Below are 26,348 nucleotides of genomic sequence, written 5' to 3'. Positions count from 1 at the left end.
AAACCACGCTAAATTCAAATATTTTAAATGGTTAGTCATCGAAAATCAAAATCTATATTTTGCTCTTATAATTTAGGATCAAGAAATTGGCAAAGCTAGTATTACTTCACTACTAGTGGCTGAATGACGTCTTCGTTTGCTTCACATTCTTATTTGTCCATTTCTTTTCACATTCCATCTGAATCTTCTAATAAAATTTTGTCGCCGCTCATTGCCGATGCCTCGTATGTAAGAAACATTTGTTAGTATCAATTTACCTATTCGCAGCAATTTTTGACGTGATCAAACTTTAATCTCGTGCATTGAATCTATCAGACAGTGCTGGCAATGAATCATCAGCATCTTTTGCAGTAACAATAATGACTTTCCCCAAAAGAAAGCGACAAATGAACACAGAAAATAAATAAACAAAAATAACAGATGAAAAATTTATGAAAAGTTCGCTTTATCGAGGGTATTTATGACGAAGGGACCCAGAATTTGGTTCGTAATATCGAGAGTTCGTTATATCCGGGGTTCGTTATACCGAAATAATTTGTAAAGACCTTGTTAGGCAGAATCTAAGGGACCAGACATTTAGTTCGTTATACCGGGAGGCTCGTTATACCCGGGTTCGTAGCGAGATGCCACTGTATGTCTCAATGGCAATGAACAGCAAACAAGTTAAAGCTCAGCGTATATTTAAGGGATAACTAAGCACAGATAATGATATAGTACATTACTATCCACTTTTGCTTCAAGATTGTTCTTTGCTGTGTAGAAAAGTGGGGCAGGGATATCCCCCTCGTCGTCCGGTTTCGCCGGTCCTGCAAGGGCAGATAGGAAATGACTGCGTAGCAACATAATTCATCTTTGCTGGTTTGTCCCTTTTACAAGGACGCTAGGAATTCTATTTCATTTGTGATTTATTCAAAATTTCCTAGATCTGTGCAATGAAATTAGCTGGGCCTAAGAAATTACATGTTTAAAATAAATCCCAAATGTACGACCATGTTTGGTTTCAGTAAAGTTGATACCCCAAAATTTATTTTCTACTTTAAAAAAGATACCCCAAAAATGGTACATCCACTACCTGTGCACGTGGAAGTTACACCCCCTGGACCTGTCAAGATTCGTCTTGCTAACTTTCCTTACATACAAATTAATAAGTTGAAACAGAATATGTGCCCGACACCAGGAGTGTAATGCCAAGGGAGCTAGGGAGGCTCAGGGGGTGAGCCCCACCGAAAAGCAGCCAACTTATACTTTTGCTATTGTTGATTATATTTCATACAAATAGAAAAATAGCGAAATTAGAAATTGATTCAATCATGTTGCCATCTTATCAAAGTCAGTTACAATATTCGAAAAAAGGATTCTCAATTTGATTCTCAATGTCATAATTTCATTCATAGAAGTTCTCAAAGAAGAATATTAATCACTTTAATCGACCTCATAATTCATGCTGATAAAAACTACACCTTTTGTGTTTGCAATCAATAATACTTCAAATCCTTCATCACAAGCTTGCCAAACTGAAATTCGGCAAGTTTCTGGAGTGCCTTGTCCTTGCTGTCTTTTGTCATTCGTTCCAATGTTTTGATCAAACCCTTATACTTTTTCAATGCTTCGTATTGCTCCGTAACAAAGTTAGTCTCCAAAAAGTCTGACATCTACAACGCAAGGGTAATTTTACTTAAATCTGTGCAGTGGTTAAAGGAACTTACTCATAAGGCACTGCTGATCGTAAATTCTTTTTTATATATAAAAAACCATTTGTAAGAAGACACATCTTAAAACTACCGAAAATAAAGAAGTCATAGCATTGATCAAGTTTAAATTTACAAAATTGCTTGTAAACCCTTCTTTTAATAATGAGATGAAAGTGATTCTTTTAACGACTTGGCATCTATTTCCTTTTTAATTGACATCGATAAGTAGAAAAGAGCTTGGAATTCTTGTTGCTTACTAGGTGTTTTTCTAATGTTATGTCATGCTATATTTTGTGTTCATGTAACATTTAGCATTGAAATCAACAAAATATTACGAGTCTGAGTGCTCAGTTCCAACTTGCTTTCTTCTAAAAAGTTTAACTTAAACTAAAAACTAAATGAAACTAAAGAGCACATGGATTTCGTTTGATTTCGTTTGAAAGAAACTTGAATGTTAGAACTGCAAGAGCTCACTTCAAGATAATTGCCTAGAGACAGCATTGAAAATAAATATTATAAATTTTGCTTACAGGTGCTTAACGTGCAAAATATAAACATATAAATAATCATTATCTTAGCTATATTGCTGTCATATTCATAAACAAGAATATGGGAGTCTCAATGAGGTAATTTTCCCCCTAAGTTAGAGGCATGAAAACATATACCAAAGGCTTCAATGGCCAGTTTATCGATAAATTATTTCGTTATCATAATTGGCCGAATAAGGGACAATCATTTTAACAGATTGAGGTAAAACTCGTGTACAAAAGTCCATTGATATACGATGCAAGTCGAAGCTGGTATTTCCTTTCCACTTTTCATCTTTCATCTTTCATCACAAACATGAGTCAGGAATATTTACAAACATCTGCTTTGATATGACATTTTTAATATTTTCATTGGATTCGAGATGTTGCTTTGAAAAGATTTGTTTTAATAACGGCAAAACTTTCTACGTTAATCAACCATCCCCCGTCTTTTTGCCAAGAGGTAAATGTTTAGGAACGCGAATTTTTGTTGAGCGGCGTTACCTAATAGTTGTGTTTCTGTGACGACCCTCCATTGACGAGTAGAACTTCGATGTAGTCTTATTTAACGTGCAGAGAACACGGAGAAACCCGGCTCGACGATCCGACAATCGCCTCGACGAAACAAAGGTACCCATTATGTCCAGTACATTTCGGAGCCGTGAAAAACAGAATAATTATTCTGATCATATAAATTGTTTGTGATAAAGTTTTCATTTTCTTCCTTTGCTTTATCAAATTCAGCGCTATATTTCTTTCTATTGTCCTCAGTTTTTATAGAAGTTATCAACTACTAATGCAGATTCGAACCTCTTGAGAGAGGATCCATTCCGTAACCAAACAGTAACCTAGAGTATGGTTTCGTACGAGTGGCGAAGGTGAAGAATCCGGTTCGGATAATCCGATTAACTTCGTGCCATACACTTCGAAGAGCATCAACGAATCACAGGTTACCTTGGGTCAGGGAACGCTCTCCTAGAAATATGACATAAAGCAAAACATGGTACCTCTTCGGTTTGTTCATATCCGAGTGTCTGAAAAAATTTCTGGTCGGTCGATCGAACGCTCTGCGGGGCACCTATGGCCTTTGCCACCTATATCAAATTTCCAAGGTAAATTACAAAGGTAGGTCGATCGAACGCTCTGCGGGGCACCTATGGCCTTTACCACCTATATCAAATTTCCAAGGTAAATTACAAAGGTAGGTCGATCAGACGCTCTGCGGGGCACCTATGGCCTTTGCCACCTATATCAAATTTCCAAGTTAAATTACAATGGTAGGTCGATCGAACGCTCTGCGGGGCACCTATGGCCTTTGCCACCTATATCAAATTTCCAAGGTAAATTTAAATGGTAGGTCGATCGAACGCTCTGCAGGGAACCTATGGCCTTTGCCACCTATATCAAATTTCCAAGGTAAATTTAAATGGTAGGTCGATTAAACGCTCTGCGGGGCACCTATGGCCTTTGCCACCTATATCAAATTTCCAAGGTAAATTACAAAGGTAGGTCGATCGAACGCTCTGCGGGGCACCTATGGCCTTTACCACCTATATCAAATTTCCAAGGTAAATTACAAAGGTAGGTCGATCGAACGCTCTGCGGGGCACCTATGGCCTTTGCCACCTATATCAAATTTCCAAGGTAAATTACAAAGGTAGGTCGATCGAACGCTCTGCGGGGCACTTATGGCCTTTGCCACCTATATCAAATTTCCAAGGTAAATTACAATGGTAGGTCGATCGAACGCTCTGCAGGGCACCTATGGCCTTTACCACCTATATCAAATTTCCAAGGTAAATTACAAAGGTAGGTCGATCGAACGCTCTGCGGGGCACCTATGGCCTTTGCCACCTATATCAAATTTCCAAGGTAAATTACAAAGGTAGGTCGATCGAACGCTCTGCGGGGCACTTATGGCCTTTGCCACCTATATCAAATTTCCAAGGTAAATTACAATGGTAGGTCGATCGAACGCTCTGCGGGGCACCTATGGCCTTTGCCACCTATATCAAATTTCCAAGGTAAATTACAAAGGTAGGTCGATCGAACGCTCTGCGGGGCACCTATGGCCTTTACCACCTATATCAAATTTCCAAGGTAAATTACAAAGGTAGGTCGATCGAACGCTCTGCGGGGCACCTATGGCCTTTGCCACCTATATCAAATTTCCAAGGTAAATTACAAAGGTAGGTCGATCGAACGCTCTGCGGGGCACTTATGGCCTTTGCCACCTATATCAAATTTCCAAGGTAAATTACAATGGTAGGTCGATCGAACGCTCTGCAGGGCACCTATGGCCTTTGCCACCTATATCCAATTTCAAAGGTAAATTACAATGGTAGGTCGATCGAACGCTCTGCGGGGCACCTATGGCCTTTGCCACCTATATCCAATTTCAAAGGTAAATTACAATGGTAGGTCGATCGAACGCTCTGCGGGGCACCTATGGCCTTTGCCACCTATATCCAATTTCAAAGGTAAATTACAATGGTAGGTCGATCGAACGCTCTGCGGGGCACCTATGGCCTTTGCCACCTATATCCAATTTCAAAGGTAAATTACAAAGGTAGGTCGATCGAACGCTCTGCAGGGCACCTATGGCCTTTGCCACCTATATCCAATTTCAAAGGTAAATTACAATGGTAGGTCGATCGAACGCTCTGCGGGGCACCTATGGCCTTTGCCACCTATATCCAATTTCAAAGGTAAATTACAATGGTAGGTCGATCGAACGCTCTGCGGGGCACCTATGGCCTTTGCCACCTATATCCAATTTCAAAGGTAAATTACAATGGTAGGTCGATCGAACGCTCTGCGGGGCACCTATGGCCTTTGCCACCTATATCCAATTTCAAAGGTAAATTACAAAGGTAGGTCGATCGAACGCTCTGCAGGGCACCTATGGCCTTTGCCACCTATATCCAATTTCAAAGGTAAATTACAAAGGTAGGTCGATCGAACGCTCTGCGGGGCACCTATGGCCTTTGCCACCTATATCCAATTTCAAAGGTAAATTACAAAGGTAGGTCGATCGAACGCTCTGCGGGGCACCTATGGCCTTTGCCACCTATATCCAATTTCAAAGGTAAATTACAATGGTAGGTCGATCGAACGCTCTGCGGGGCACCTATGGCCTTTGCCACTTATATCCAATTTCAAAGGTAAATTACAATGGTAGGTCGATCGAACGCTCTGCGGGGCACCTATGGCCTTTGCCACTTATATCCAATTTCAAAGGTAAATTACAATGGTAGGTCGATCGAACGCTCTGCGGGGCACCTATGGCCTTTGCCACCTATATCAAATTTCCAAGGTAAATTACAAAGGTAGGTCGATCGAACGCTCTGCGGGGCACCTATGGCCTTTGCCACCTATATCAAATTTCCAAGGTAAATTACAAAGGTAGGTCGATCGAACGCTCTGCAGGGCACCTATGGCCTTTGCCACCTATATCAAATTTCCAAGGTAAATTACAGAGGTAGGTCGATCGAACGCTCTGCAGGGCACCTATGGCCTTTGCCACCTATATCAAATTTCCAAGGTAAATTACAATGGTAGGCCGATCGAACGCTCTGCGGGGCAGCATTCGCTTTTGCCACCTCTTTCCAATTTCTAAGTGTGAATTACAAACTGAAAGTTTTTCAAATACCTGCCTTTCAATCTGGAAAGCACATCAGTTCTCGAGCACATCAGTTCTCGAATCTCGACAACAGCTTATGTGCCCAAGAGCAAATAAAAACGAGCGCACGTTTTTCATTTCAGTGTGCAGAAAAGGTGTTGTGTGTGTGGCACATGCAACCATACAAGAAAGTGGGATGTTATCCTTATCTGATGAATCCAAATAAACACGAAATATTTAGTAGGTTATTCTAATGCTTGAAAAAACTGGTACCTAAAAATTGAAAAAATGCAGACTTACTTTCTTTTGGGAAGTATAGAGTCTTTGTTTCTGATACTTGCACCACCCAAATGAAAGAACAGGTCACAAATCACGATCTGTCAACAAACGTGGTCAGCCTTTATTTGTTCAAAACTGTCATAAACAAAGGTTTTCCAAATCCAAAGTTCAAAGTTGTGCAATAGGAATTTTGCATGACGCTTAATTATACAATATCATTGCCAGCGATGGCAAGGGTGCTTGTTCGAGAAAGGACATATTAAGTTGTGTAGTGGATTTTGTATGTAATACCAGAAACTCTTCTAGTGCCCATCCTTTTCAAGGCCCTTTGTCAAACTCTGGTGTAAGCAGTGCAATCATTAGTTTTTTAGCTCTATGGAGGTGTTCAGCCTATTTTTGCCAACGAGTTTGAATATTTAACGAAAAAGCACCCAAACATGGCTAAACATCCTCGTTTTTTAAATAAAACTGCTCAAAATTGCATTTTACTGTACCTCAGCCTCAGCTTGTTATTAATTTGTTCTTAACTTATACGAATTTTGAGGCTCGTATTCTTATAAAATTGTTCTTATAAAAAGAAAAGAGTGTAAAATTTTTCTCGTTCTTTCCTTTGCTATTCAGGCTCCCGGGATTTCCGTATCATTGGCAACTAGAAATAAGGTTTGTGAAACTGTCAAGATTATTCAGCAGACAAATGCTGATAAAAATGTAGCAAATATGAAACACCGCAATACGCCGAGAATAAACAACAATAAAAACACGTAAATCAGTAAAGGCTAATATTTCGCCCCTTCATTGTTGTTTATTCTCGGCGTATTGCGGTGTTTCATATTTGCTACATTTTTATCGACTTTTCGCCGCAAGTACTCCTTGGAGCCCGTCGAGCAGCCTGCTACAGTGGCCTTTTCTTCATTCATTTTCTCCAATTCCTATATTTAACTACCTGGATATTATATTGTACATTATATTAAGCAAATATTAACAACTTTATTCCGCCATTGATGTTTCTGTTACTGGTAGATTTGTACTTTTCTACATATTTAGGCTTTTTAATGTTATTAACTTTGTTGCTGTTCCTTTTTCCGAGTTGTGTACATCACTGTTTTAATTAATGTTGTTTACTGTTTATAATTAATTATTTACTGTTTTTTGCACCGATAATAGTTTTTTTTTCAATGAAAATGTGCTACATACAAACTACCTTGTAATAGTGTAAGTATTTGTAAGTGTATGTATGTATGTTTTTCAAAATGAAATGACAACTGGTTTAAAAAAAACATTATCTAAAGTTGGTTAAAATAAAAATAGTTCTAACTTGAACTTATTAAGATCAACTATTTACACAAAAATAAATACTTATTACAATAAATACATATAATTATGCTTCTGGTGAGATTCCCACAGACTTGTTTATCTACATAATTTGCATGAGCAACTATCACCTTTCCACTCTTTAATTGATCTCTTAAAGCTAGCAATGGCTGCCAGGCTTTTTACTGAGTCAGATAAAGTGTTCCAAAAGATGGCACCCCTGAAGGATAATGAATCATTCCGATAGTTTTTGTGTTCGGTAACTGTAGAAGATTTTTAGTCCTTAGGTTACAGGCTATATCTTTTGCCCGGAATATTTGCCACATAAAGATGGATTTTCCGAGTTAAGGCATTAATATATTTTCAGCATTAATTTTGCAAATTTTGGGTGTGAATAGTGCATTCGCTACCCCTAGCTAAAAGTTCAGCAAAGGGGACTGCTAAATCCTCCCACATTACAGTGCCCTTTTGCGGACTCTGTTTGTTGCTGCATTGGCATCTTTCCAACAGAACATCCAGATTAAAGGACAATAATTGAAGTTTGACATGATAAATGTATTGTAAAGAATGTGTTTCTTGTCCTGATCTAAATATTGTGCAAACGCGCTGGTCCTGTTGGATGCTTCCGTGCAAAGTGTATTTACATGTTCGGCAAATTTTAGCCTAGAGTCTATAGTAATACCTAAGAGTTTGACTGTGCTAGTTGCAGGAATCAGTTGGTTTTTAACTTCAAACACGTACTCCTGGTCTGGTTTCAGACCAAGATACATGACTTGCAAATGAAGGATTTGCAACCATTCCATTGTCCCAAACCAACACATTATCCGAGAAATTATCCTTGTAATCGTGGGTTGAAAATATTATCCTTGTCAAATGACCGAATTTGGAAAATTTCAGAACTTTTCAACTCAAGGTGTGCGGTTTAGATAAAAGGGAACTAGGCACTAATACCCATGTTCAAAAGTGGCATTGGGAACATGCTTAAAAAATTCCATACTCTAGTTTTATTTTCTACAAACTTTCCATACCTGCCACGCCTCGTGTTTAATTTTTTCCGTGAAAGAGTTAAATACAGGTTACTCGACTGTATTACCCCGTCTAAGCATAGAATTGGGGGGAATTTTCAAGTTCATATCTTGTTCAGTGCATCAAATTGTTTATACCTAACAAATTTTGTGTTAATATCTATTTCTAGACGATAGATAAAGGAGTAACTTCATGTGGGGTGGGTGTCAGTGGCGTGGTGGTAGGGGGGCCATGGGACCATGGTCCCCTGAATAGGGGGACAAATGGAGATAAGGGGGTGCCAAAATTGTTTGCTTGTAATATTTGGCTAGGAACATCAAAATTGATCGTACACAGGCAGAACACTTCGCTGTAACTTGCTGTGAACAATCTAATAAAACGTGTGATTTTACAATCGAAGCACGTTGCGCTGCCATGACCCAATCAACATTTTTATCATATGTTTTCGTGTTTTCAAGATTTAACGTTTGCCAAAAATGTTTTCTGTTAGTTTGCACTCGGAACGCCAAAAAAGCCTGAGTGTACGCTAAAGATCTTCGGGCCTAAGTCCTCAGTACATTGAATGCACCCTGGCAATCAACACAGCAGCTTCTTGTTATTAACATCGATGTGAACCAAAGGTCACCTTCTCTTTCTTTATCCAATGCATGAATCCTCCCCTCCCAAATTTTTTCTAAAAATCAAAAATCAATGTTTGTTTACTTTGAGCGGTGTAGTAATTTGTTGGATTTTAGCCTGGGAGATGCATTTTTAGCTATTCTAGAAGGTATGCAAACAATCTTTTGGTGGTACAAAACTTGTAAATAGCTTTGAAAAAAGCAAACATTTAGTAAACTAAAGCTTTTCGTCTGACACTCTTCAGAGTTTAAAACGTCAGAACATAGATCGAAAACTCTACGCTAAGAAATATATATACCCAGTTGTGGATCGAAATAGGCCAATCAGAAACACGAGCACATGACTGTAAAGGTTGACCAATCGGTGCCGCTTGCCTATTAGAATGTTACCAATGGAGTCCTAAGGTGAAAACGAACTCCTTTTGTCTACACAGTAGCGGTTTTTTCGTGCTTATGTAGATAGATTCAAAATTGGAGGATAGGATAAAACAACACGTTCCATCTAATATTAGAAACAAAACACATCCCCAAAGAGAACAGCCACCTCGGTCTTGCAAATCCAAAATTACTAATAAGACCTGCGATTCTGCTATCGGGCAGCATTTGCTAGAAAACCCAGTTTGTGCAAAAAACTATAATGGCGACATGTTTCGGATTATTGGTAAAGCCCGATCGTCGTTCCACCTAGCAGTTTTAGAATCTATCTACATAAGCACGAAAAAACCGCTACTGTGTAGACAAAAGGAGTTCGTTTTCACCTTAGGACTCCATTGGTAACATTCTAATAGGCAAGCGGCACTGATTGGTCAACCTTTACAGTCATGTGCTCGTGTTTCTGATTGGCCTATTTCGATCCACAACTGGGTATATATATTTCTTAGCGTAGAGTTTTCGATCTATGTTCTGACGTTTTAAACTCTGAAGAGTGTCAGACGAAAAGCTTTAGTTTACTAAATGTTTGCTTTTTTCAAAGCTATTCTAGAAGGCTTGATTTCAAAAATTTTCTGGCGCGTCGGATCCAACCATTGTGGGTCCTCCTTTGTCACTAAACTTGATCCTTAGCCCAACCCCAGATTAAATTTCGTGCGCGCTGCCTCTGTCCGATTCGATAGTTCGATTCAATGTTTGAAAACTTCCATGTTGGTGAAAGAACTACAATTTAATAACTACTAAAGAATAACGAACTTGAATCATGTTGGTATATCATACATCATATATACGATGACACCAGGCTGATGCAAAAATTTGCTCTATGTTATTGAATCAGATATTCTGGATATAATAAACGAGTTCAAGGGGTCGAAAGCCTGTATGAAACATCAGTGTAATTGGCTAGAATGTCTTTTGATTAGTATTTTATGTTTTGCCTACCGTATTTCCTCGAAGATAGGCCGACTCTCGAAAATAAGCCAATTCAAAATAGCTTGAAATTTTACCGAACCACGGTCAAGAAGGTCAAATGTTAGGATTATATAACTTTTCCATTCATATTCGCATTTTTAGTCAAAATTTATTTATGAAATTTTGGATTCAAGTTCCAAAAATCGATTTCCCTTCTAGAAATACATGCTTTTATATAACCACGGTATATAGATAGGGCGCAAAAATCGACTTGGCCACCCTAGTGATAACATAGCCACCCCGCCACTGGTGGGTATGAGAGCCCGCCTAAAAGTAGGGGCTAGAGGCGATTTACAGAATGGGTCCAACTTTCATCTTTTTCAACGTGGCAAAGTGTCAATGTTTGCCGAAAATCATGCTTTTATCACATGTGCCTTTTTATCATCTATTGCACTACTTGTCAAGACCCGTCTTGCTATGTAATTTTGTTTACATACATATCGTTTCACACTTAGCTAGTAATGTTTGTTGACCAGAGCTCGTTTAAAATATTATAAATTAGCAAGGGAAAGGGGTTTAGCATTACATCAAAACAGAATATTTACCCGAAACTAAGGCCTACGCTTTCAGCCCAGGGTCTCATTTCGTCTTATAACTTATTTTCAAAAGCTTTTATATCATTTCAATCTCTTTCAAAAACCTACTTGTACACGTCCTTGATTAAAGGGAGTTTTCTTTCAAATCACGAGAGTTACGAAAAGGAAAATAGCAAAATAAAAATTGATTCATTTTTTATAACAAAGAAGCTTTTATTTTATCAGAAGTCAATTACAACATTAAAAAGAAATGATTTCAGTTACCGACCAAAGAAGATGTCGGACTAGTATCATAATTTGATTCCTAACGTTCTCAAACAAGATGATTAATCATTCCAAATTTTCCTAAAATTTTTCGACCTTATAATTTATGCGGACAAAAACCACACCTTTTGTGTTTGCAGCCATTATTACTTGAAATCCTTCATCACAAGTTTGTCAAACTGAAATTCGGCAAGTTTCTGGAGTGCCTCGTCCTTGCTGTCTTTTGTCATTCGTTCCAATGTTTTGATCAAACTCTTATACTTTTTCAATGCTTCGTATTGCTCCGTAACAAAGTTAGTCTCCAAAAAGTCTGACATCTACAACGCAAGGGTAATTTTACTTAAATCTGTGCGGTGGTTAAAGGAACAAAACTTACTCATAAGGCACTGCTGATCGTAAATTTTTTTTTATATATGAAAAACCATTTGTAAGAAGACACATCTTAAAACTACCGAAAATAAAGAAGTCATAGCATTGATCAAGTTTAAATTTTCAAAACTGCTTGAAAACCCTTCTTTTAATAATGAGATGAAAATGATTCTTTTAACGACTTGGCATCTATCTTCTGTTTAACTGGCATCGAAAAATGGAGAGGCTAGGGCTTCTTGTTAGATGATCTTTTTCATGTTATCTCTTTGCGTTTCTAAGAAAGCAGCTCTTTAGCATTTTGTATTTAAGAAATATTGGAACAACATTAAGCACTGAGATCAACAAAAGATTGCGAAAATGAGTGCTCAGGATCTGAATGAAATAAAAAAGGCATATGGATTTCGTTTGAAAGCACCTTGAATGCTAGAAAAGCAAGAGTTCGCTTCAAATAACTGCTTAAAGACAGCATTCAGAGGAAAAATTTTTAAAAATTTGCTTACATGTGCTTAACGTGCAAAATATAAACAGATAAATAATCATTATCTTAGCTAAATTGCTGTCATTTCCATGAGTCAGGAATATTTACAAACATCTGCTTTTATATGACATTTTTTATATTTTCATTAGATTCGAGATGTTGCTTTGAGAAGAGTCGGTTGATGGAAAATAATAACGACAAAACTTTCTACGTTAATCAACCATCCCCCGTCTTTTTGCCAAGAGGTAAATGCACGCCAGTAAACGGTGCAACAATTTTAAATGTTCGGAGGGTGGATGCCTTCGTTGCAAAAAACTTCACTAGACAGGGGGTGCCGTCTTCAAAAAGCTAGGTGGAGGGCTGTGCCACAGGCAGCTTCTATAAGCCACACCCATAAGCATACCCAAGACCACACCCAATGTAACTATATTCGCGTTATCAAATTATTGTTTGTGGAAGGGGGTGGGGTGGTCTTTCGAGGCTGAGCCTTCCTGAAAGCTCTCTAAATTCTAGTAAAAGGGCTGAGCACCCCGAAACCACCCTCTATGGCACCCCTACCGTTAGGAATTTCTTCCCGTAACGATCTTGTGAATATATAATACAGCAAGAACATGCTTACATGAACATCGTTGTATTCAGATGCTTTTTTCCAAATCTTGATGATTTCTTTCGTGATATCAGTTTCAATTTCAAGGGCTTTCTTCAATGCTTGAAGTGCTGATTTAAAGCTGACGGTTGGAGTCTACAAAAATAACAGAAGATGGTAAAAAGAAATAGACTAATTATAAAATTGGGTGGCACTGATGGAAAATGATCAATTGTTCATGATCACAATCTCGATAGCTGGCAATACTGGTTTAGCTGGCAATACAGGTTTAGCTGGTAATACTGGTTTAGCTGGTAATACTGGTTTAGCTGGCAATACAGGTTTAGCTGGTAATACTGGTTTAGCTGGTAATACTGGTTTAGCTGGTAATACTGGTTTAGCTGGCAATACTGGTTTAGCTGGTAATACTGGTTTAGCTGGCAGTACAGGTTTAGCTGGTAATACTGGTTTAGCTGGTAATACTAGTTTAGCTGGCAGTACAGGTTTAGTTGGTAATACTGGTTTAGCTGGTAATACTGTTTTAGCTGGCAGTACAGGTTTAGCTGGTAATACTGGTTTAGCTGGTAATACTGGTTTAGCTGGTAATACTGGTTTAGCTGGTAATACTGGTTTAGCTGGCAATACAGGTTTAGTTGGTAATACTGGTTTAGCTGGTAATACTGGTTTAGCTAACAGTACAGGTTTAGCTGGTAATACTGGTTTAGCTGGTAATACTGGTTTAGCTGGCAGTACAGGTTTAGCTGGTAATACTGGTTTAGCTGGTAATACTGGTTTAGCTGGTAATACTGGTTTAGCTGGTAATACTGGTTTAGCTGGTAATACTGATTTAGCTGGCAATACAGGTTTAGTTGGTAATACTGGTTTAGCTGGTAATACTGGTTTAGCTGGCAGTACAGGTTTAGTTGGTAATACTGGTTTAGCTGGTAATACTGGTTTAGCTGGCAGTACAGGTTTAGCTGGTAACACTGGTTTAGCTAGTAATACTGGTTTAGCTGGTAATACTGGTTTAGCTGGTAATACTGGTTTAGCTGGCAATACAGGTTTAGTTGGTAATACTGGTTTAGCTGGTAATACTGGTTTAGCTGGCAATACAGGTTTAGCTGGTAATACTGGTTTAGCTGGTAATACTGGTTTAGCTGGTAATACTGGTTTAGCTGGCAATACTGGTTTAGCTGGTAATACTGGTTTAGCTGGCAGTACAGGTTTAGCTGGTAATACTGGTTTAGCTGGTAATACTAGTTTAGCTGGCAGTACAGGTTTAGTTGGTAATACTGGTTTAGCTGGTAATACTGGTTTAGCTGGCAGTACAGGTTTAGCTGGTAATACTGGTTTAGCTGGTAATACTGGTTTAGCTGGTAATACTGGTTTAGCTGGTAATACTGGTTTAGCTGGTAATACTGGTTTAGCTGGCAATACAGGTTTAGTTGGTAATACTGGTTTAGCTGGTAATACTGGTTTAGCTGGCAGTACAGGTTTAGCTGGTAATACTGGTTTAGCTGGTAATACTGGTTTAGCTGGCAGTACAGGTTTAGCTGGTAATACTGGTTTAGCTGGTAATACTGGTTTAGCTGGTAATACTGGTTTAGCTGGTAATACTGGTTTAGCTGGTAATACTGGTTTAGCTGGCAATACAGGTTTAGTTGGTAATACTGGTTTAGCTGGTAATACTGGTTTAGCTGGCAGTACAGGTTTAGTTGGTAATACTGGTTTAGCTGGTAATACTGGTTTAGCTGGCAGTACAGGTTTAGCTGGTAACACTGGTTTAGCTGGTAATACTGGTTTAGCTGGTAATACTGGTTTAGCTGGTAATACTGGTTTAGCTGGCAATACAGGTTTAGTTGGTAATACTGGTTTAGCTGATAATACTGGTTTAGCTGGTAATATTGGTTCAGCTGGCAATACTGGTTTGGCTGGTATTACCGATTTAGCTGGTATTACCGATTTAGCTGGTAATATAGGTTTAGCTGGCAGTACAGGTTTAGCTGGTAATACTAGTTTAGCTGGTAATACTGGTTTAGCTGGCAATACAGGTTTAGTTGGTAATACTGGTTTAGCTGGCAATACAGGTTTAGTTGGTAATACTGGTTTAGCTGGTAATACTGGTTTAGCTGGCAGTACAGGTTTAGCTGGTAATACTGGTTTAGCTGGTAATACTGGTTTAGCTGGCAGTACAGGTTTAGCTGGTAATACTGGTTTAGCTGGTAATACTGGTTTAGCTGGTAATATTGGTTCAGCTGGCAATACTGGTTTGGCTGGTATTACCGATTTAGCTGGTAATACTGGTTTAGGTGGCAGTACAGGTTTAGCTGGTAATACTAGTTTAGCTGGTAATATTGGTTTAGCTGGCAATACTGGTTTGGCTGGTATTACCGATTTAGCTGGTAATATCGGTTTAGCTGATAGTCATCTTCTGTGTGATTCTTTGTATTTTCTTTTTTTATATTTGTATGCATATATACACATACGTAAATTTTGTATTTGTGTTCATGTATTTTGCATTTGTATTAAAATATCTAATAATTTTTAGCTCTTTCTATAAATTTCTTTTCCATGCATTTATATCCGTCGTTCCATTCCATTTATCGAATCCCATATTCCTTTAACGTTTTTTAGTTCTATAATCGCTTTTCAATTTTACTTGATAACGGGCTATGCTCGAACGGTCGTTTATTTATTTAATCAAATATTTTTCTGGCGATGTATTTTTTGGCAATGTATTTTTTGTGATGTAATCCTATGATTTTTAAACTGCCATTACATAGCTTAAAGTGAGCTATGAGCCAAAAGTGAGCTTCAGGTAAAAACTGCCTAGTAAAAGGGTGTTTTCAGGTGCTAAAAGGAGGTGGTCTAAAATCTTTTGTTTTGTCCCCCCCCCCCAGAGCGTGGTGGCTGGCGCCGCCATTGATACCCATTGGCAGTCCAGGAGTCGCTGAGGCTATAACAAGATGTAATGGCTTCTATTTAAACTTTCCCTTGCCATGACTTTTAATAATAACGTTTAGACCTCCTTTGCTTATTATCAAAGGACAACAAAGTAACGATGAGCGAGATGTTGGAGAAATGATAACCGTAGAAAGATTAATTCAGCCCCACTCTATAAAACAGTCCTTTTCGTGAGCAAAATTACGCGTGTGTGGCAAATCGCACATGTAAACAAATTTGCGCGTGCGATCGCACTTGTAAGAAAATTTGAAGTACAAACCTGATAAAATTGGTAAAAGGAGCAAGAAAGAAAAAGTCACTCGAATACGTGCAAGAGCAAAACTCAAAATTAATCAATACATAACAGATGTTGTTGCCCTTAGCAGCCATCTTTTAAAAGTCGTCGTCACTCTCCAAAGTTACAAGAGCAAGTAAAAATTGTTTCCAACAACTACTTGCTTTCAGGGCCTAATTACGTTTTGACAGGAAATCAGTTATTACACTTAACATGCTAATGGCGACTTAGCTGAAAGACGAGACGCTAAGTTGAATGGAGCACTCAGTCAAAAGCCAAACACCACTTCCGAAAATTGGAAAAATCATATTGTGGTCAAAAGTGCGAATCAAGTAACAAAGGAAAGGATAAACAATCATGAGACCATGGGAAATTGATGTTAAAGGGCCTCTCCAGCAAAAAAAAATTTTTTTAATGACTTAAAAGTTAGCATCTGGTGCGTGTATTATGACAAAGTCATTGTTTTTGAAAAATTCCAATTAGTTTAGAAGTTGTAAGGCTTTACAGTTGCACCTTTCCGAGAAAAAAACGACAAAAGCCGAATCAGTTTGGTGACATTCTGACGTCACAATGTGCGGCTCTCGTTCGCCATGAATTTCGTATATCTTCCACCGAAGCGTGAAGGACTCATGGTCACGCGTTGATAACTGCATCCAGTTCCAGTTCCTGTTCCAGCTCTTCCCTCGCGTATAATTAATCGAAATTGTCACTTCAGTTGTTCTCCAGAAACGATGAACAACTAAAGGCTTCAGAATTGGTGTCTGAAATGCTCAAACTGAAAGCTGGTGGAACAGAACTGAGAGTACCATCACTTGCAGTGTTCAATTTGCGAATCGCCGTCGTTCGATTCGGTTTGAGGCGAGACTATCCGAAATACACTGTGACGTCAAAATTGCGTCACAGTGTCACCAAACCAAAAATTTTTGTCGGTTAATTCAATTCAATTATCGAAATGCAAGAGCTTATATCTCACAAACTGTAAAAAAATATCGAAAAAAAATAACGAATTCGTGATCAGCAGGCTCAACTTCTTTATAAAAATTGCCAATAAAATGCAAGTGCAAAATTTGGCTGGAGAGGCCCTTTAACAGAAAACTGCAAAAACACCTCTTTGCGCGTGTGGTCAAAAGCACGCGCAATTTAACTTGCGCGTGTGCAGGCGTGTGCGGGTGCGATCGCACGCGCTAAACGAAAAGGACTGATAAAACTATTGACAACCCATTATTTTGTAACAGTAAAATTGATATAATGATGGAATAAACTTACTTCAAAGGAAAATTTGCTAAATTGAACATGAGCTCCGCGCAACACCTGATACTCCATCATCTAGAATAAAGCATGAAAAAGGGCATGAAAGGAGCTTTTGCTACAAAAACAAAGTGAGGGGCTAGTTAATTATGGTTCAGTATGTGAGGAGTTCTGGTAAACCAGGCCTTATGAACTCCTCGCATTTAACACTGTATAACAAGGCCATATAACATTTAACGCATTCATCTTTGTCCAAAGATTTACTTGCTAACTCAAAAGAAACTACCATACATGTCCAATCAGTTAGAATTTTAGCGCTTGAAGTTTATAAAACACTTAACAACCTTAATCCTGTTTTCATGAAAGACTTTTTTGTACCCAAAACAACAGGTCATATCCTTCGACTCAAAAACCCCCTTGACATTCCAAAAGCCAGAACTACCAATAATGGTATCAGATCGTTAAGTTTTCAAGGGCCTAAAATCTGGAATTCACTCCCGGAATCAATAAAGACAGCACAAAATACTAGACAATTTAAGAATTTGATCAATATCTTGGTTCCTTGAAAACAAGTGGGCATGCTCGTTTTGCAGTAAATGAACTGTCTTATGCAATCCTTGAAATTGCTTCATGTTAGTCTTGATTAGTTTAAATTCACTATTGTAAAAACTAACTTTAAATAATCTACAATACAATACTGTTCTCAACCATTGGCCTTAGGTGCGTGAAAGCCGATATACACGAACACATTTTCCGTTAGGTACTTCGCCTGTTTACAAACAAGAGAATACTCCATAAAATATAAAGGTGCAGTAAAAATTTGAAGCACTCACGCTCTGTGCATGTTTCAATTCTTCCTTGGCGCTTTCCAAAAAGTAATTGCTCAAATGTGGCAAGTTGTAATCTTCGTGTGCAAAGAAGTATCCCTACAGAAGAGAAAAATCCTACGAGTAGAATGCATTATGAAGGGTAACTCATTGGCTAAAAGTCTCGACAGTGAGCATTTAGAGATTGTAACACCTTTCTCTAGCTCAAACATGTTAATATATCTACTGACAAAATATTTACTCACCATCGATTGGTATAAGACATACGAAATCCTATGTATGTTAGCCGCCATATGTTTAGGCTTTTGTTTTGACTTATATACAGACGGATTAAGGACTGGCATTGAAGCGTAAGTTGGCATGTAAGACAAAAACGAGTGTGTTGGAAAACTTGAAACTTTCGGTGTTGGCATTTATGCGTTAGAAATGTCAACGGAAAGCTTTCATTAGAAACAGGTCCTCTTCCTCATTTTATTGAATTCTGCTTATTTTGTCTCGTGGCCTATCTCTCTTATCTTTTTTACTACAACGATCTTGGTGAACTTACCATCTGTAAATATGTGTGAAAAGCATCCATTTCTCTTTTAATCTGGTCATTTATTTTGTTCTCGAGAGTGCATCCGTTTTTTGAGCTACCGAATAGGTACCTATTGCCATTACAAGTCTCTACGACAAAATTAATGACATTTATATATAAGTAAGATTAATAAGAAATTCAAGACATAAATTAACCGCTCAAGACGTATCAGTGTGGCAAATGAGTTACTACAGAGCTTGAAAGTAGTCTTTGGCTGTCCATACAATGCGATTTCGAGCAGGAATTTTGGAGGAGGAATCTCCGTCTTGAATCTGTTTTTTTGAAATACAAAACTTTGGAAAATAATTATTCAGATAAATGCTGCAAAAATCAATTTGTCTTTTTACAAAAAATTGGTAAAACCCAATAATAAAAACATACTGCACAAAATGACAATTCACGCATGCACAAACATTTTAACGCAAAATCTGACAGCCTTTTCGGAAAGTTTATCCTCTATTTATGCTTTTTCAATAAAATGTTGAGAGTCATTATAATCGTCTAACCTTAAATTTTTATCAACAAGCCCAAAATTAGTGGCATCTCCTCTAAAGAAAGGAGAGGTAGATACTCATTTGTGAGGCAAAAAAAATTAAAAGGATTCTTACTTAAATCCAGTTCTTCTCCCTACAAAATAAAATCTGATTAGAATTGACTGTTCAAATACGAATTGAGAGTGGAAAATTTTAAGCAGTGCGGAAAAACTACTTTTTAAGGAAATTTTTAAGGAATTTCAGCTGATAAGAAAATTTCAAAGAATTTTAAAAACTTTGAGAAAATTTGTTTTAGAGCTCTTTTATGATTAAAAACGTTTAGATTTCCAACCAAGCAGAACATTAGATTAAATTACAGCGAGAGAAGGGTATGAGTCATCAAAAGTCTTTAAAAACAGTAATTTTCATAAGGACAAAATTGTTTCATATCTCTTGTGCTTCATTTGTCACTCGCCCCAGACCCTTGTCGAGCAACCTCCCCCCAAAACCCTGGCAATCCCAATTTATATAAAATATACGAGGGCCCTAAATATAAAAAAGCCCAAAAAATATTCTAAATAAGCGACGTTTAATCTATTAGATTAACAAGACAAAGCTAGAGTTTTCTCATTTCAGTTGCACTTGAATATCATAATAAACTTTCTGTGTCTTACTGCACAAAAAATATTGCAAATCAAATGATATGAGCAAAGTGGGTTTCAAGAATGTGGTCATGGCTTAACATCCTTTACTATCTTAATGAGAAAATTGGGGTGAACTTTAACACGGAAACCTTATGATTGTTCTATCAAGCTATTTAAATGGTATATGCAAACTCACAATTGTAAGAAAAAAAATATCATTACTTTTCAAATTTTTTCGCCGCCACAAAAAATTATTTTCAAACGAGTTCAGTTCTGTTGGTTTTATTTCTCGAGATTCCACAACTTTGTTTATATTTGAACAATTGTAAGAGGTTTTCGACCCATCCTCTTTCCTTTTGCTGGTTAGCCCTTTGATAGCGAAGAAGAACTGCATTTTGGCACCTTCATAAAAGCCAGTGTATGGATAATATGTTAATTCATGCTAAAAAATTCAAACTAAAAAAGCAAATACAATCTTAAAAAGCCTTAAATCCTTGAATAGGCCCACAAGGGCTAATTTTAGAGTTGAACTGTTGGGCGAGGTTTTTATACGGTTGGTGTATTTGAAAGTGTGGCATTGGTAAAGATTTGCAACTTTCTTGGCAGGGGCATACTCAAGGATCTAAGGAATCAAAGCACAGTACCCTTGTCGATTCTTTTAACATATCATGTGTGACATTCGAATCCTCTGCTTGTATGACATGCAGCTGAAACATTGCGGCTCAGATGAATTATAAACACGGCCATTTTTAGAGAATTTTTCACACAACATCCCACTAGTTATTTACTTGTGTGCGGCCACTTTTGTAAAAATACAGGTGATTCAGATATACTTGATGGATCTTTTAACAGCAAATTCAGATTTTGACAAGAAATTTTTTCTAACAAACTGGCGGAGAGGGTAACCGAAGGTTTTTCACTTGTTTCCACCTTCTTGGGCTAGTACCTTAAAATTTTGAAGGGTGTCCAAAAGAATTTCTCCCCAAATGTCACGTGATCGATGACGTAAATCACGAAATCGTCAAATTTGAAAACAAACAACATGAGGGCAGGCATAACTATCAGTCCACGAGGCTCTTGAAAGAAAGTTTCAATGCAAAAAAAGTTGATGTTAAATGAATGCAAAGAAAAAAGTCAATGCAAAATAAATGCAAACTCAATAACTGACAGGATTGACTAAACTAGCATAACATGGTTGCTGAGGGTACTATCGGGCCCCGAGCCCCCGTCTATCCCTTCTTAGCTTTGAAATAAACATGACATTTCATTTATGAATTCTCTTCGAAAACTGCATACTTACGAGGACGGATGTGATTAACACGATTGCAAAAATCACGAGACTCTTCATTCTAAAAAAGAACAAACAAGATATAATCAAAAACTCTTTTAAATAATTTTGTGCAAAGATATTAGGCAGATAATCTAAGTCCCTTAACCTTGCACATCGTATCCTTTTTCGGCGAAGCAGAGTTAATAACAAAAAATTTTATCGTTATCCTAAATGTGTTGATGATAAAGAGTAATACGTCGAAGTTAAAAATTGGCCAAGGTTTTTTTACAAACCTGTGACATTGCGAGAAAACGAAGACTTTTGGTTAAGAAAATGAAACTCGGCTGTAAGCATTTTGCAAACAAGAAGAATTAGCCAAATGAACGATTTTGACCCTGTACACACCAATTTTTTATTAATAAATTGATTTTTGCCGAGAGTCTGGGCCTAAAACTCTTTCAAAAAACTATTAATGAAAAAAGTTCAAATCTTTGCTACTTTTTTCATTGTCCATTAAGACATTTAAGAAATTGAAACATTCAAGCACAAAACATCTTGGTAACGGTCCCTCGAGTTTCCACGCGAAAGTTACACCTATTTTGATTGTTCAAAAACTCAACCAATAAAACGATAAAATACAGATGAAATTTTACACAGGCTGTTATAATTTATTAGTTCTTACAATCGTTACTTTGAAGCTTACACATTGTTATAAAATTGATTGGGCTTACATTCCTAAAAAAAAATTAGAATACAGTTGGGCGGATAGAAAGCGGAACTGGAACTGGAGTGGCGAGTCACGCGATGGACGCGAAGCCATGCAGAATTGCCAATTCCAATGCTATTGACTTAGCATTTCGGAGCCGTGAGAAACAGAAGAATTATTCTTATCATATAAATTTTATTTAGACAAAGTTTTCATTGTGTTCCTTTGCTTTATCAAGTTCACCGCTATATTTCATTCTATTATCATCACTTCCTATAGAAGTTATTGAGTACTAATTACAGATTCGCACCTCTTGGGAGAGGATCCATTCCGTAACCAAACAGTAACCTAATGTATGGTTTCGTACGAGTGACCACAAGCCGAGAGGTGCGAAACTGCAGAAATTGATCTTCTCAAAAAAGGATCAATCTTCTCAAAAAAATTTCTGGCAGGTCGAGCGAACAATCTGCGGGGCAGCATTCGCCTTTGCCACCTCTTTCCAATTTCTAAGTGTAAATTACAATCTGAAAAGTTTTTCAAATACCTGCCTTTCAATCTGGAAAGCACATCAGTTCTCGAGCACATCAGTTCTCGAATCTCGACAGCAGCTTATGTGGCCAAGAGCAAATAAAAACGAGTGCATGTTTTTCATTTCAGTGTGCAAAAAAGGTGTTGTGTGTGTGATACATGCAACCATGGAAGAAAGTGGGCTGTTACCCTTATCTGATGAATCCAAATAAACACGAAATATCTAGTAGGTTATTCTAATGCTTGAAAAAACTCGTACCTGAAAATTGAAAAAATGCAGACTTACTTTGTTTGGAAGTATAGAAATCACTGTTTCTGATACCTAATTCGACGTTGTTCTCGCTGGCTCTCCACAACCCAAATGAAAGAACTGATCACGAAGCACGATCTGTCAACAAATGTGGTCAGCCTTTTTTTTGTACCAAACTGTCACAAACAAAGGTTTTCTCAATCCAAAGTTCAAAGTTGTACAATAGAAACTTCACATGACGCACCATTACACGATATCATTGCCAGAAGGACCCGCAGCTGAAACATGGAATCAGAAACTGGAATTTGAATCAGGGTTGCCAGATTGAAATCTAGAAAAATCCCGCATCAAGACATAAAAAATCCCAGAATGCAATAGATTTTCTCAAAAAATCCCGAGATTTTTTTTGTGATGTTCTGATGACGTCATTTACCACAGGGACAAAATTTTGACCTCTGTGCAACGACTTTTCAACTTCTCCATCTTGTGCAACATTGTAATTGTACGGACCAAAGCATTGACAAAGGAGTTAAAATTTTTCTTGACATTTTTATTTCAGTTGCGTGACAAGAAACAAAATGAGACCATTTTAGACGAAAATAGCTGTCAATCCTAAGTAAACTGATGACACTGAAGATAAAAGATAAAATTTATTAAATAACATAACAATGTAACTGAATAAAGTTCGATATTTTTAGGGTATTTTAGCAGTTTCTATTCGAGAAGTCCATCACCAAGAACAAAGTCATCGTCTGAATTGACTCTATAAATTCTTTCTGTGATGAATTTCCTTTTCATAGCATGGGTGACTTTGAAATTATAGCAATCTTCACCTCTCCATTGAAGACTGCTATCCACACGGACTAATGTGTCTGTAGTGGGGCTTGCCACTAGCAAAGTGTGGATGAAATGTGCCGCTCTTATTCTCGTATGAATGCTTTGTTACTAACAAATCTATTCCCGAGATCTCGGGATAAAATCCCGAACCTGGCAACCCTGATTTGAATACTGTGAATAATCCTCTAGTGAGATTTTTGGTAGAAGTGAATTTCTGAAGGGACACTTATTCTATGGCAAGGGTGTTCGTTCGAGAAAGGACATAATAAATTGCGCAGTGGAATATATTAATGAAATACCAGATATTCTTCAAGTGTCCACTCTTTTCAAGTCCCTTTCATTTCAACATATGACTATGGTGTCAATTTCACGAACTCTGTCCCGCAACTCTTTCTTCCTTTATACACTCCTTTTTTATAAGTTCCATTGAAGCCCAGGCTGGCTGTTCTTAATTTTCTTTCCAAAATCTGAGGCTGGGGTAAACCCTTTTGGGGCTTGATCGAGAATTAAGATAAGAGCCAAACCCGGATTCTGGAAGAAAACATATGACGTCAAAATGTTTGAAAACGATTCGCGCAACAAATTTTAACAAAATTCGACCACAAACGCACGTGATTAGAAACAAAGGGTTTATTGACATCTTATTACAACGACTGGGCTGGATTAATCCTGTGGGAGGCCTGGGACCTGCATGGAAGGGAGGCCCCTTTTCCAGCCCCCTACGAAATAAGTCCTGGAGTAAGCCTGCACGGGCTTATTTCGCAAAATATTTTTGGGGTCCAGGTTTTCTCGAGGGGGAGGAGGTTAATCGGAAAAAGCGGCTTGTTCGCGGACTTATGGAATGGCATATAATACAGACTATATAAAGTACAAAGAAATCGTTTGCCAACAATTTTGGTGTTTTAATTTTCGGTGGGTAATATTTGGGTCAAGTTTCCTGTAAATTTGTGTAAGAGCTTGAAGAATTTCAGCGGAAAAGCAATTTCGGTGATGAAAGAAATGAAACATCACTTGATTAAAGTTACTTTTATCTTTAAAATAAGATTATCTGAAAAGCAACTATAAAAGTTACAAAAATCGAATATTTTGATGTCAACCGAAAATTTATCTGAATTATTTCCTGCCAACGAAGGTTATTAAAGACTTATTGCTAACATAGGGTCTTTGCGAGCGTGGCGACGGTCCAAATAATGGCAGTAAACTTCTACGGATTAAACCAAAATTGATTTCAGACAGTCTAAAAATGCATTATGGGATGCTTGCGTAGCGCAATGGCTCATTGTTAGCAAGGAGCCTTTAAGAAGATGTCTTTTCATTTCAAGTTTAAAGAGAAAATTAATTTGTAGCGTTTATTGTTCGCAGTATTTTTGATCGCCAATCGTAACGAGGGGATTAGAAATTCTGATTGATTGCGAGTTAAAAGTTGAAGCGTCTAAATTTAAAATGCTGGGAACGTTAGAAAGGACTAATTCAGAGAAATTTTAATCTTCAAAATTAAATTATCTGGAACGCAATCATACAAGTTACCAAAAATCCAATGTAAGCGGACACTCTAGCAAAAGTATCTAATTTCATCAGTTCACGGCAAGTTAGAATTTCAAAATCATTTCCAGGGAAGCAATAAAAGATGGCTTGTGTAAGATGGCTTTATAAATTGATTACGATCTCAAAGGTCTACTTCTCTTTTTCAATTTTGCCCTTTTCAGAGTAAAGTTGCCTATAAAATTAGTTTTTGGCTTGCTACTTAAATTTGGTCTTTGTTGGCCTTTAAACATTATGATATTAAGCATTAATTGTTTTGTTTGATATAAACTTTAACATCCTAAGTAGGAAACAAATTATGAATTGAAAGAGCAATACTGAGGCTCATGGCTGGAAATATGTACTTCACGGTGCACAGTGTAAATTTCGGGAATTTCTTAAATTGGCATTTTATATAGATTTTAACCTAAGTAGATAGATGCCTTATGGAACTTTCACAACCAAATTTTATATATTACTATTCTTGAGTATAATTAAAGGTTTCATCATTACTAAAAAATAAAATGTATGCCCAATTGCGATAATCATTGTAAAATTTTGTCATCACGATAATAAAACTTCTAAGTATTCAGGAACCCAAAACGGTGGCACCAACGTGAAAAATTTACAAATTGTACTACCCTTCCAGTTCACATTCCTAGCCACGGAGCATAACAGCATATGGTAGTCTTTAGGCTTAGAAGCACCAAGTTGTCCTTTCAAGGGCGAGTTACAGGTCAATTTTTCTCGCAAGTTAAACTAGAGATGAATCTCCATGGTAATATATCTCCACGCTCCAATAAATTGGCAGCAAAAATATAGATTTCTTCGGAAAGCTAAGCCGTAAGGGTCTTGACTATTGCCCTAATTCAAAATCCTTTTACAAAGCACCTAAGCATTGGAATACCTTGCTTGGAAAAACAAATCTAGCTTCTTTTCCGATAACGAGCTAAAGTCTCAATTTATTTCCCAGGCTTCCCAGAGTTATGGACACACTTCATACTTTATAAGGAACCTTGCTCGAGGCCTAGTTTTTGAAGTTCCTTACTTTTGGACCTCTTTTTATCAAATTACATAAAGTTCCTTAAGCATAGTACATTAAAATTCTGTATCATTGTCGCTAAATTCTTAACTGTAGCTAGAAAAAAGATGAAAAACAAAAAAAGTTAAAATAAGAAAAAGTGGAAATTCTACCAAGAAGAAAATGAAGCCCTCGAAAGCCACCTTCGTAAAACGCAAGTCATTGGATTTTAAACTCAAAATGGATTGAACCGGCTTCCTAACTGTTTGCAATTATAAAAATGTTCCAAAATAAGAAGTTCCTGATGGATTCTGTCTTTAGTGCTAACGGTTCTTTAGTTTTTTCCGCTATCTACATGTAGGTTACTTTTAAAGCGGTTCTGTATAAAAAAAGCACGCGAAGCCGGACAACAAGAAAATGCCTTCCAACCGATTGAGCAGTGAAAAGCTTGGAACTGTTTTTAACTCGGGTTCTGCAACATGCAAAGCAGATTCTTATGAT

General features: G+C 37.5%; 1 protein-coding gene and 1 long non-coding RNA gene across 3 annotated transcripts; both read right to left on the bottom strand.

Moving 5' to 3' along the window:
- Positions 1-1,362: 1,362 nt before the first annotated feature.
- LOC148957723 (uncharacterized) lies at positions 1,363-6,454 on the bottom strand. The gene is made up of 2 exons (XR_016145159.1): positions 6,141-6,454; positions 1,363-1,652 (listed from the first exon to the last, which is right to left on the bottom strand). It is a non-coding gene; the product is annotated as an uncharacterized LOC148957723 (long non-coding RNA).
- A 4,734-nt stretch (positions 6,455-11,188) lies between these two features.
- On the bottom strand, positions 11,189-22,645 carry LOC135684735 (ferritin, middle subunit). Of its 2 annotated transcripts, XM_065200375.2 has the most exons (9): positions 22,505-22,645; positions 21,015-21,063; positions 20,359-20,421; positions 19,206-19,224; positions 18,568-18,686; positions 18,027-18,119; positions 17,212-17,271; positions 12,741-12,863; positions 11,189-11,591 (listed from the first exon to the last, which is right to left on the bottom strand). In XM_065200375.2, exons 2-9 carry the CDS (start codon positions 21,060-21,062, stop codon positions 11,421-11,423), a joined length of 696 nt encoding a protein of 231 aa, XP_065056447.2. In that variant the 5' UTR covers position 21,063; positions 22,505-22,645; the 3' UTR covers positions 11,189-11,420. The 2 variants fall into 2 exon arrangements, with proteins under 2 accessions (XP_065056447.2, XP_065056448.2); XM_065200376.2 differs by lacking the exon at positions 20,359-20,421 and having other exon boundaries at positions 22,505-22,642.
- Positions 22,646-26,348: the final 3,703 nt, after the last annotated feature.

Source organism: Rhopilema esculentum, chromosome 21, assembly GCF_057945365.1.
Source record: "Rhopilema esculentum isolate cy_ngs chromosome 21, ASM5794536v1, whole genome shotgun sequence".
NCBI lineage: Eukaryota > Metazoa > Cnidaria > Scyphozoa > Rhizostomeae > Rhizostomatidae > Rhopilema > Rhopilema esculentum.
Note: the sequence above shows the minus strand (reverse complement) of the source record. Positions and strands in the feature narration are given on the sequence as shown.

What these genes read in the sequence shown, in the direction of transcription:
- LOC135684735 (XM_065200375.2), bottom strand. Translation starts at nt 21,062, where the DNA reads ATGAAGAGTCTCGTGATTTTTGCAATCGTGTTAATCACATCCGTCCTC. An exon ending in AATTGAAACATGCACAGAGC is followed by an intron (nt 17,272 to 18,026) that starts GTGAGTGCTTCA and finishes GCTTTATTCTAG; the next exon opens with ATGATGGAGTATCAGGTGTT. An exon ending in CTGAATACAACGATGTTCAT is followed by an intron (nt 11,592 to 12,740) that starts GTAAGCATGTTC and finishes CTTGCGTTGTAG; the next exon opens with ATGTCAGACTTTTTGGAGAC.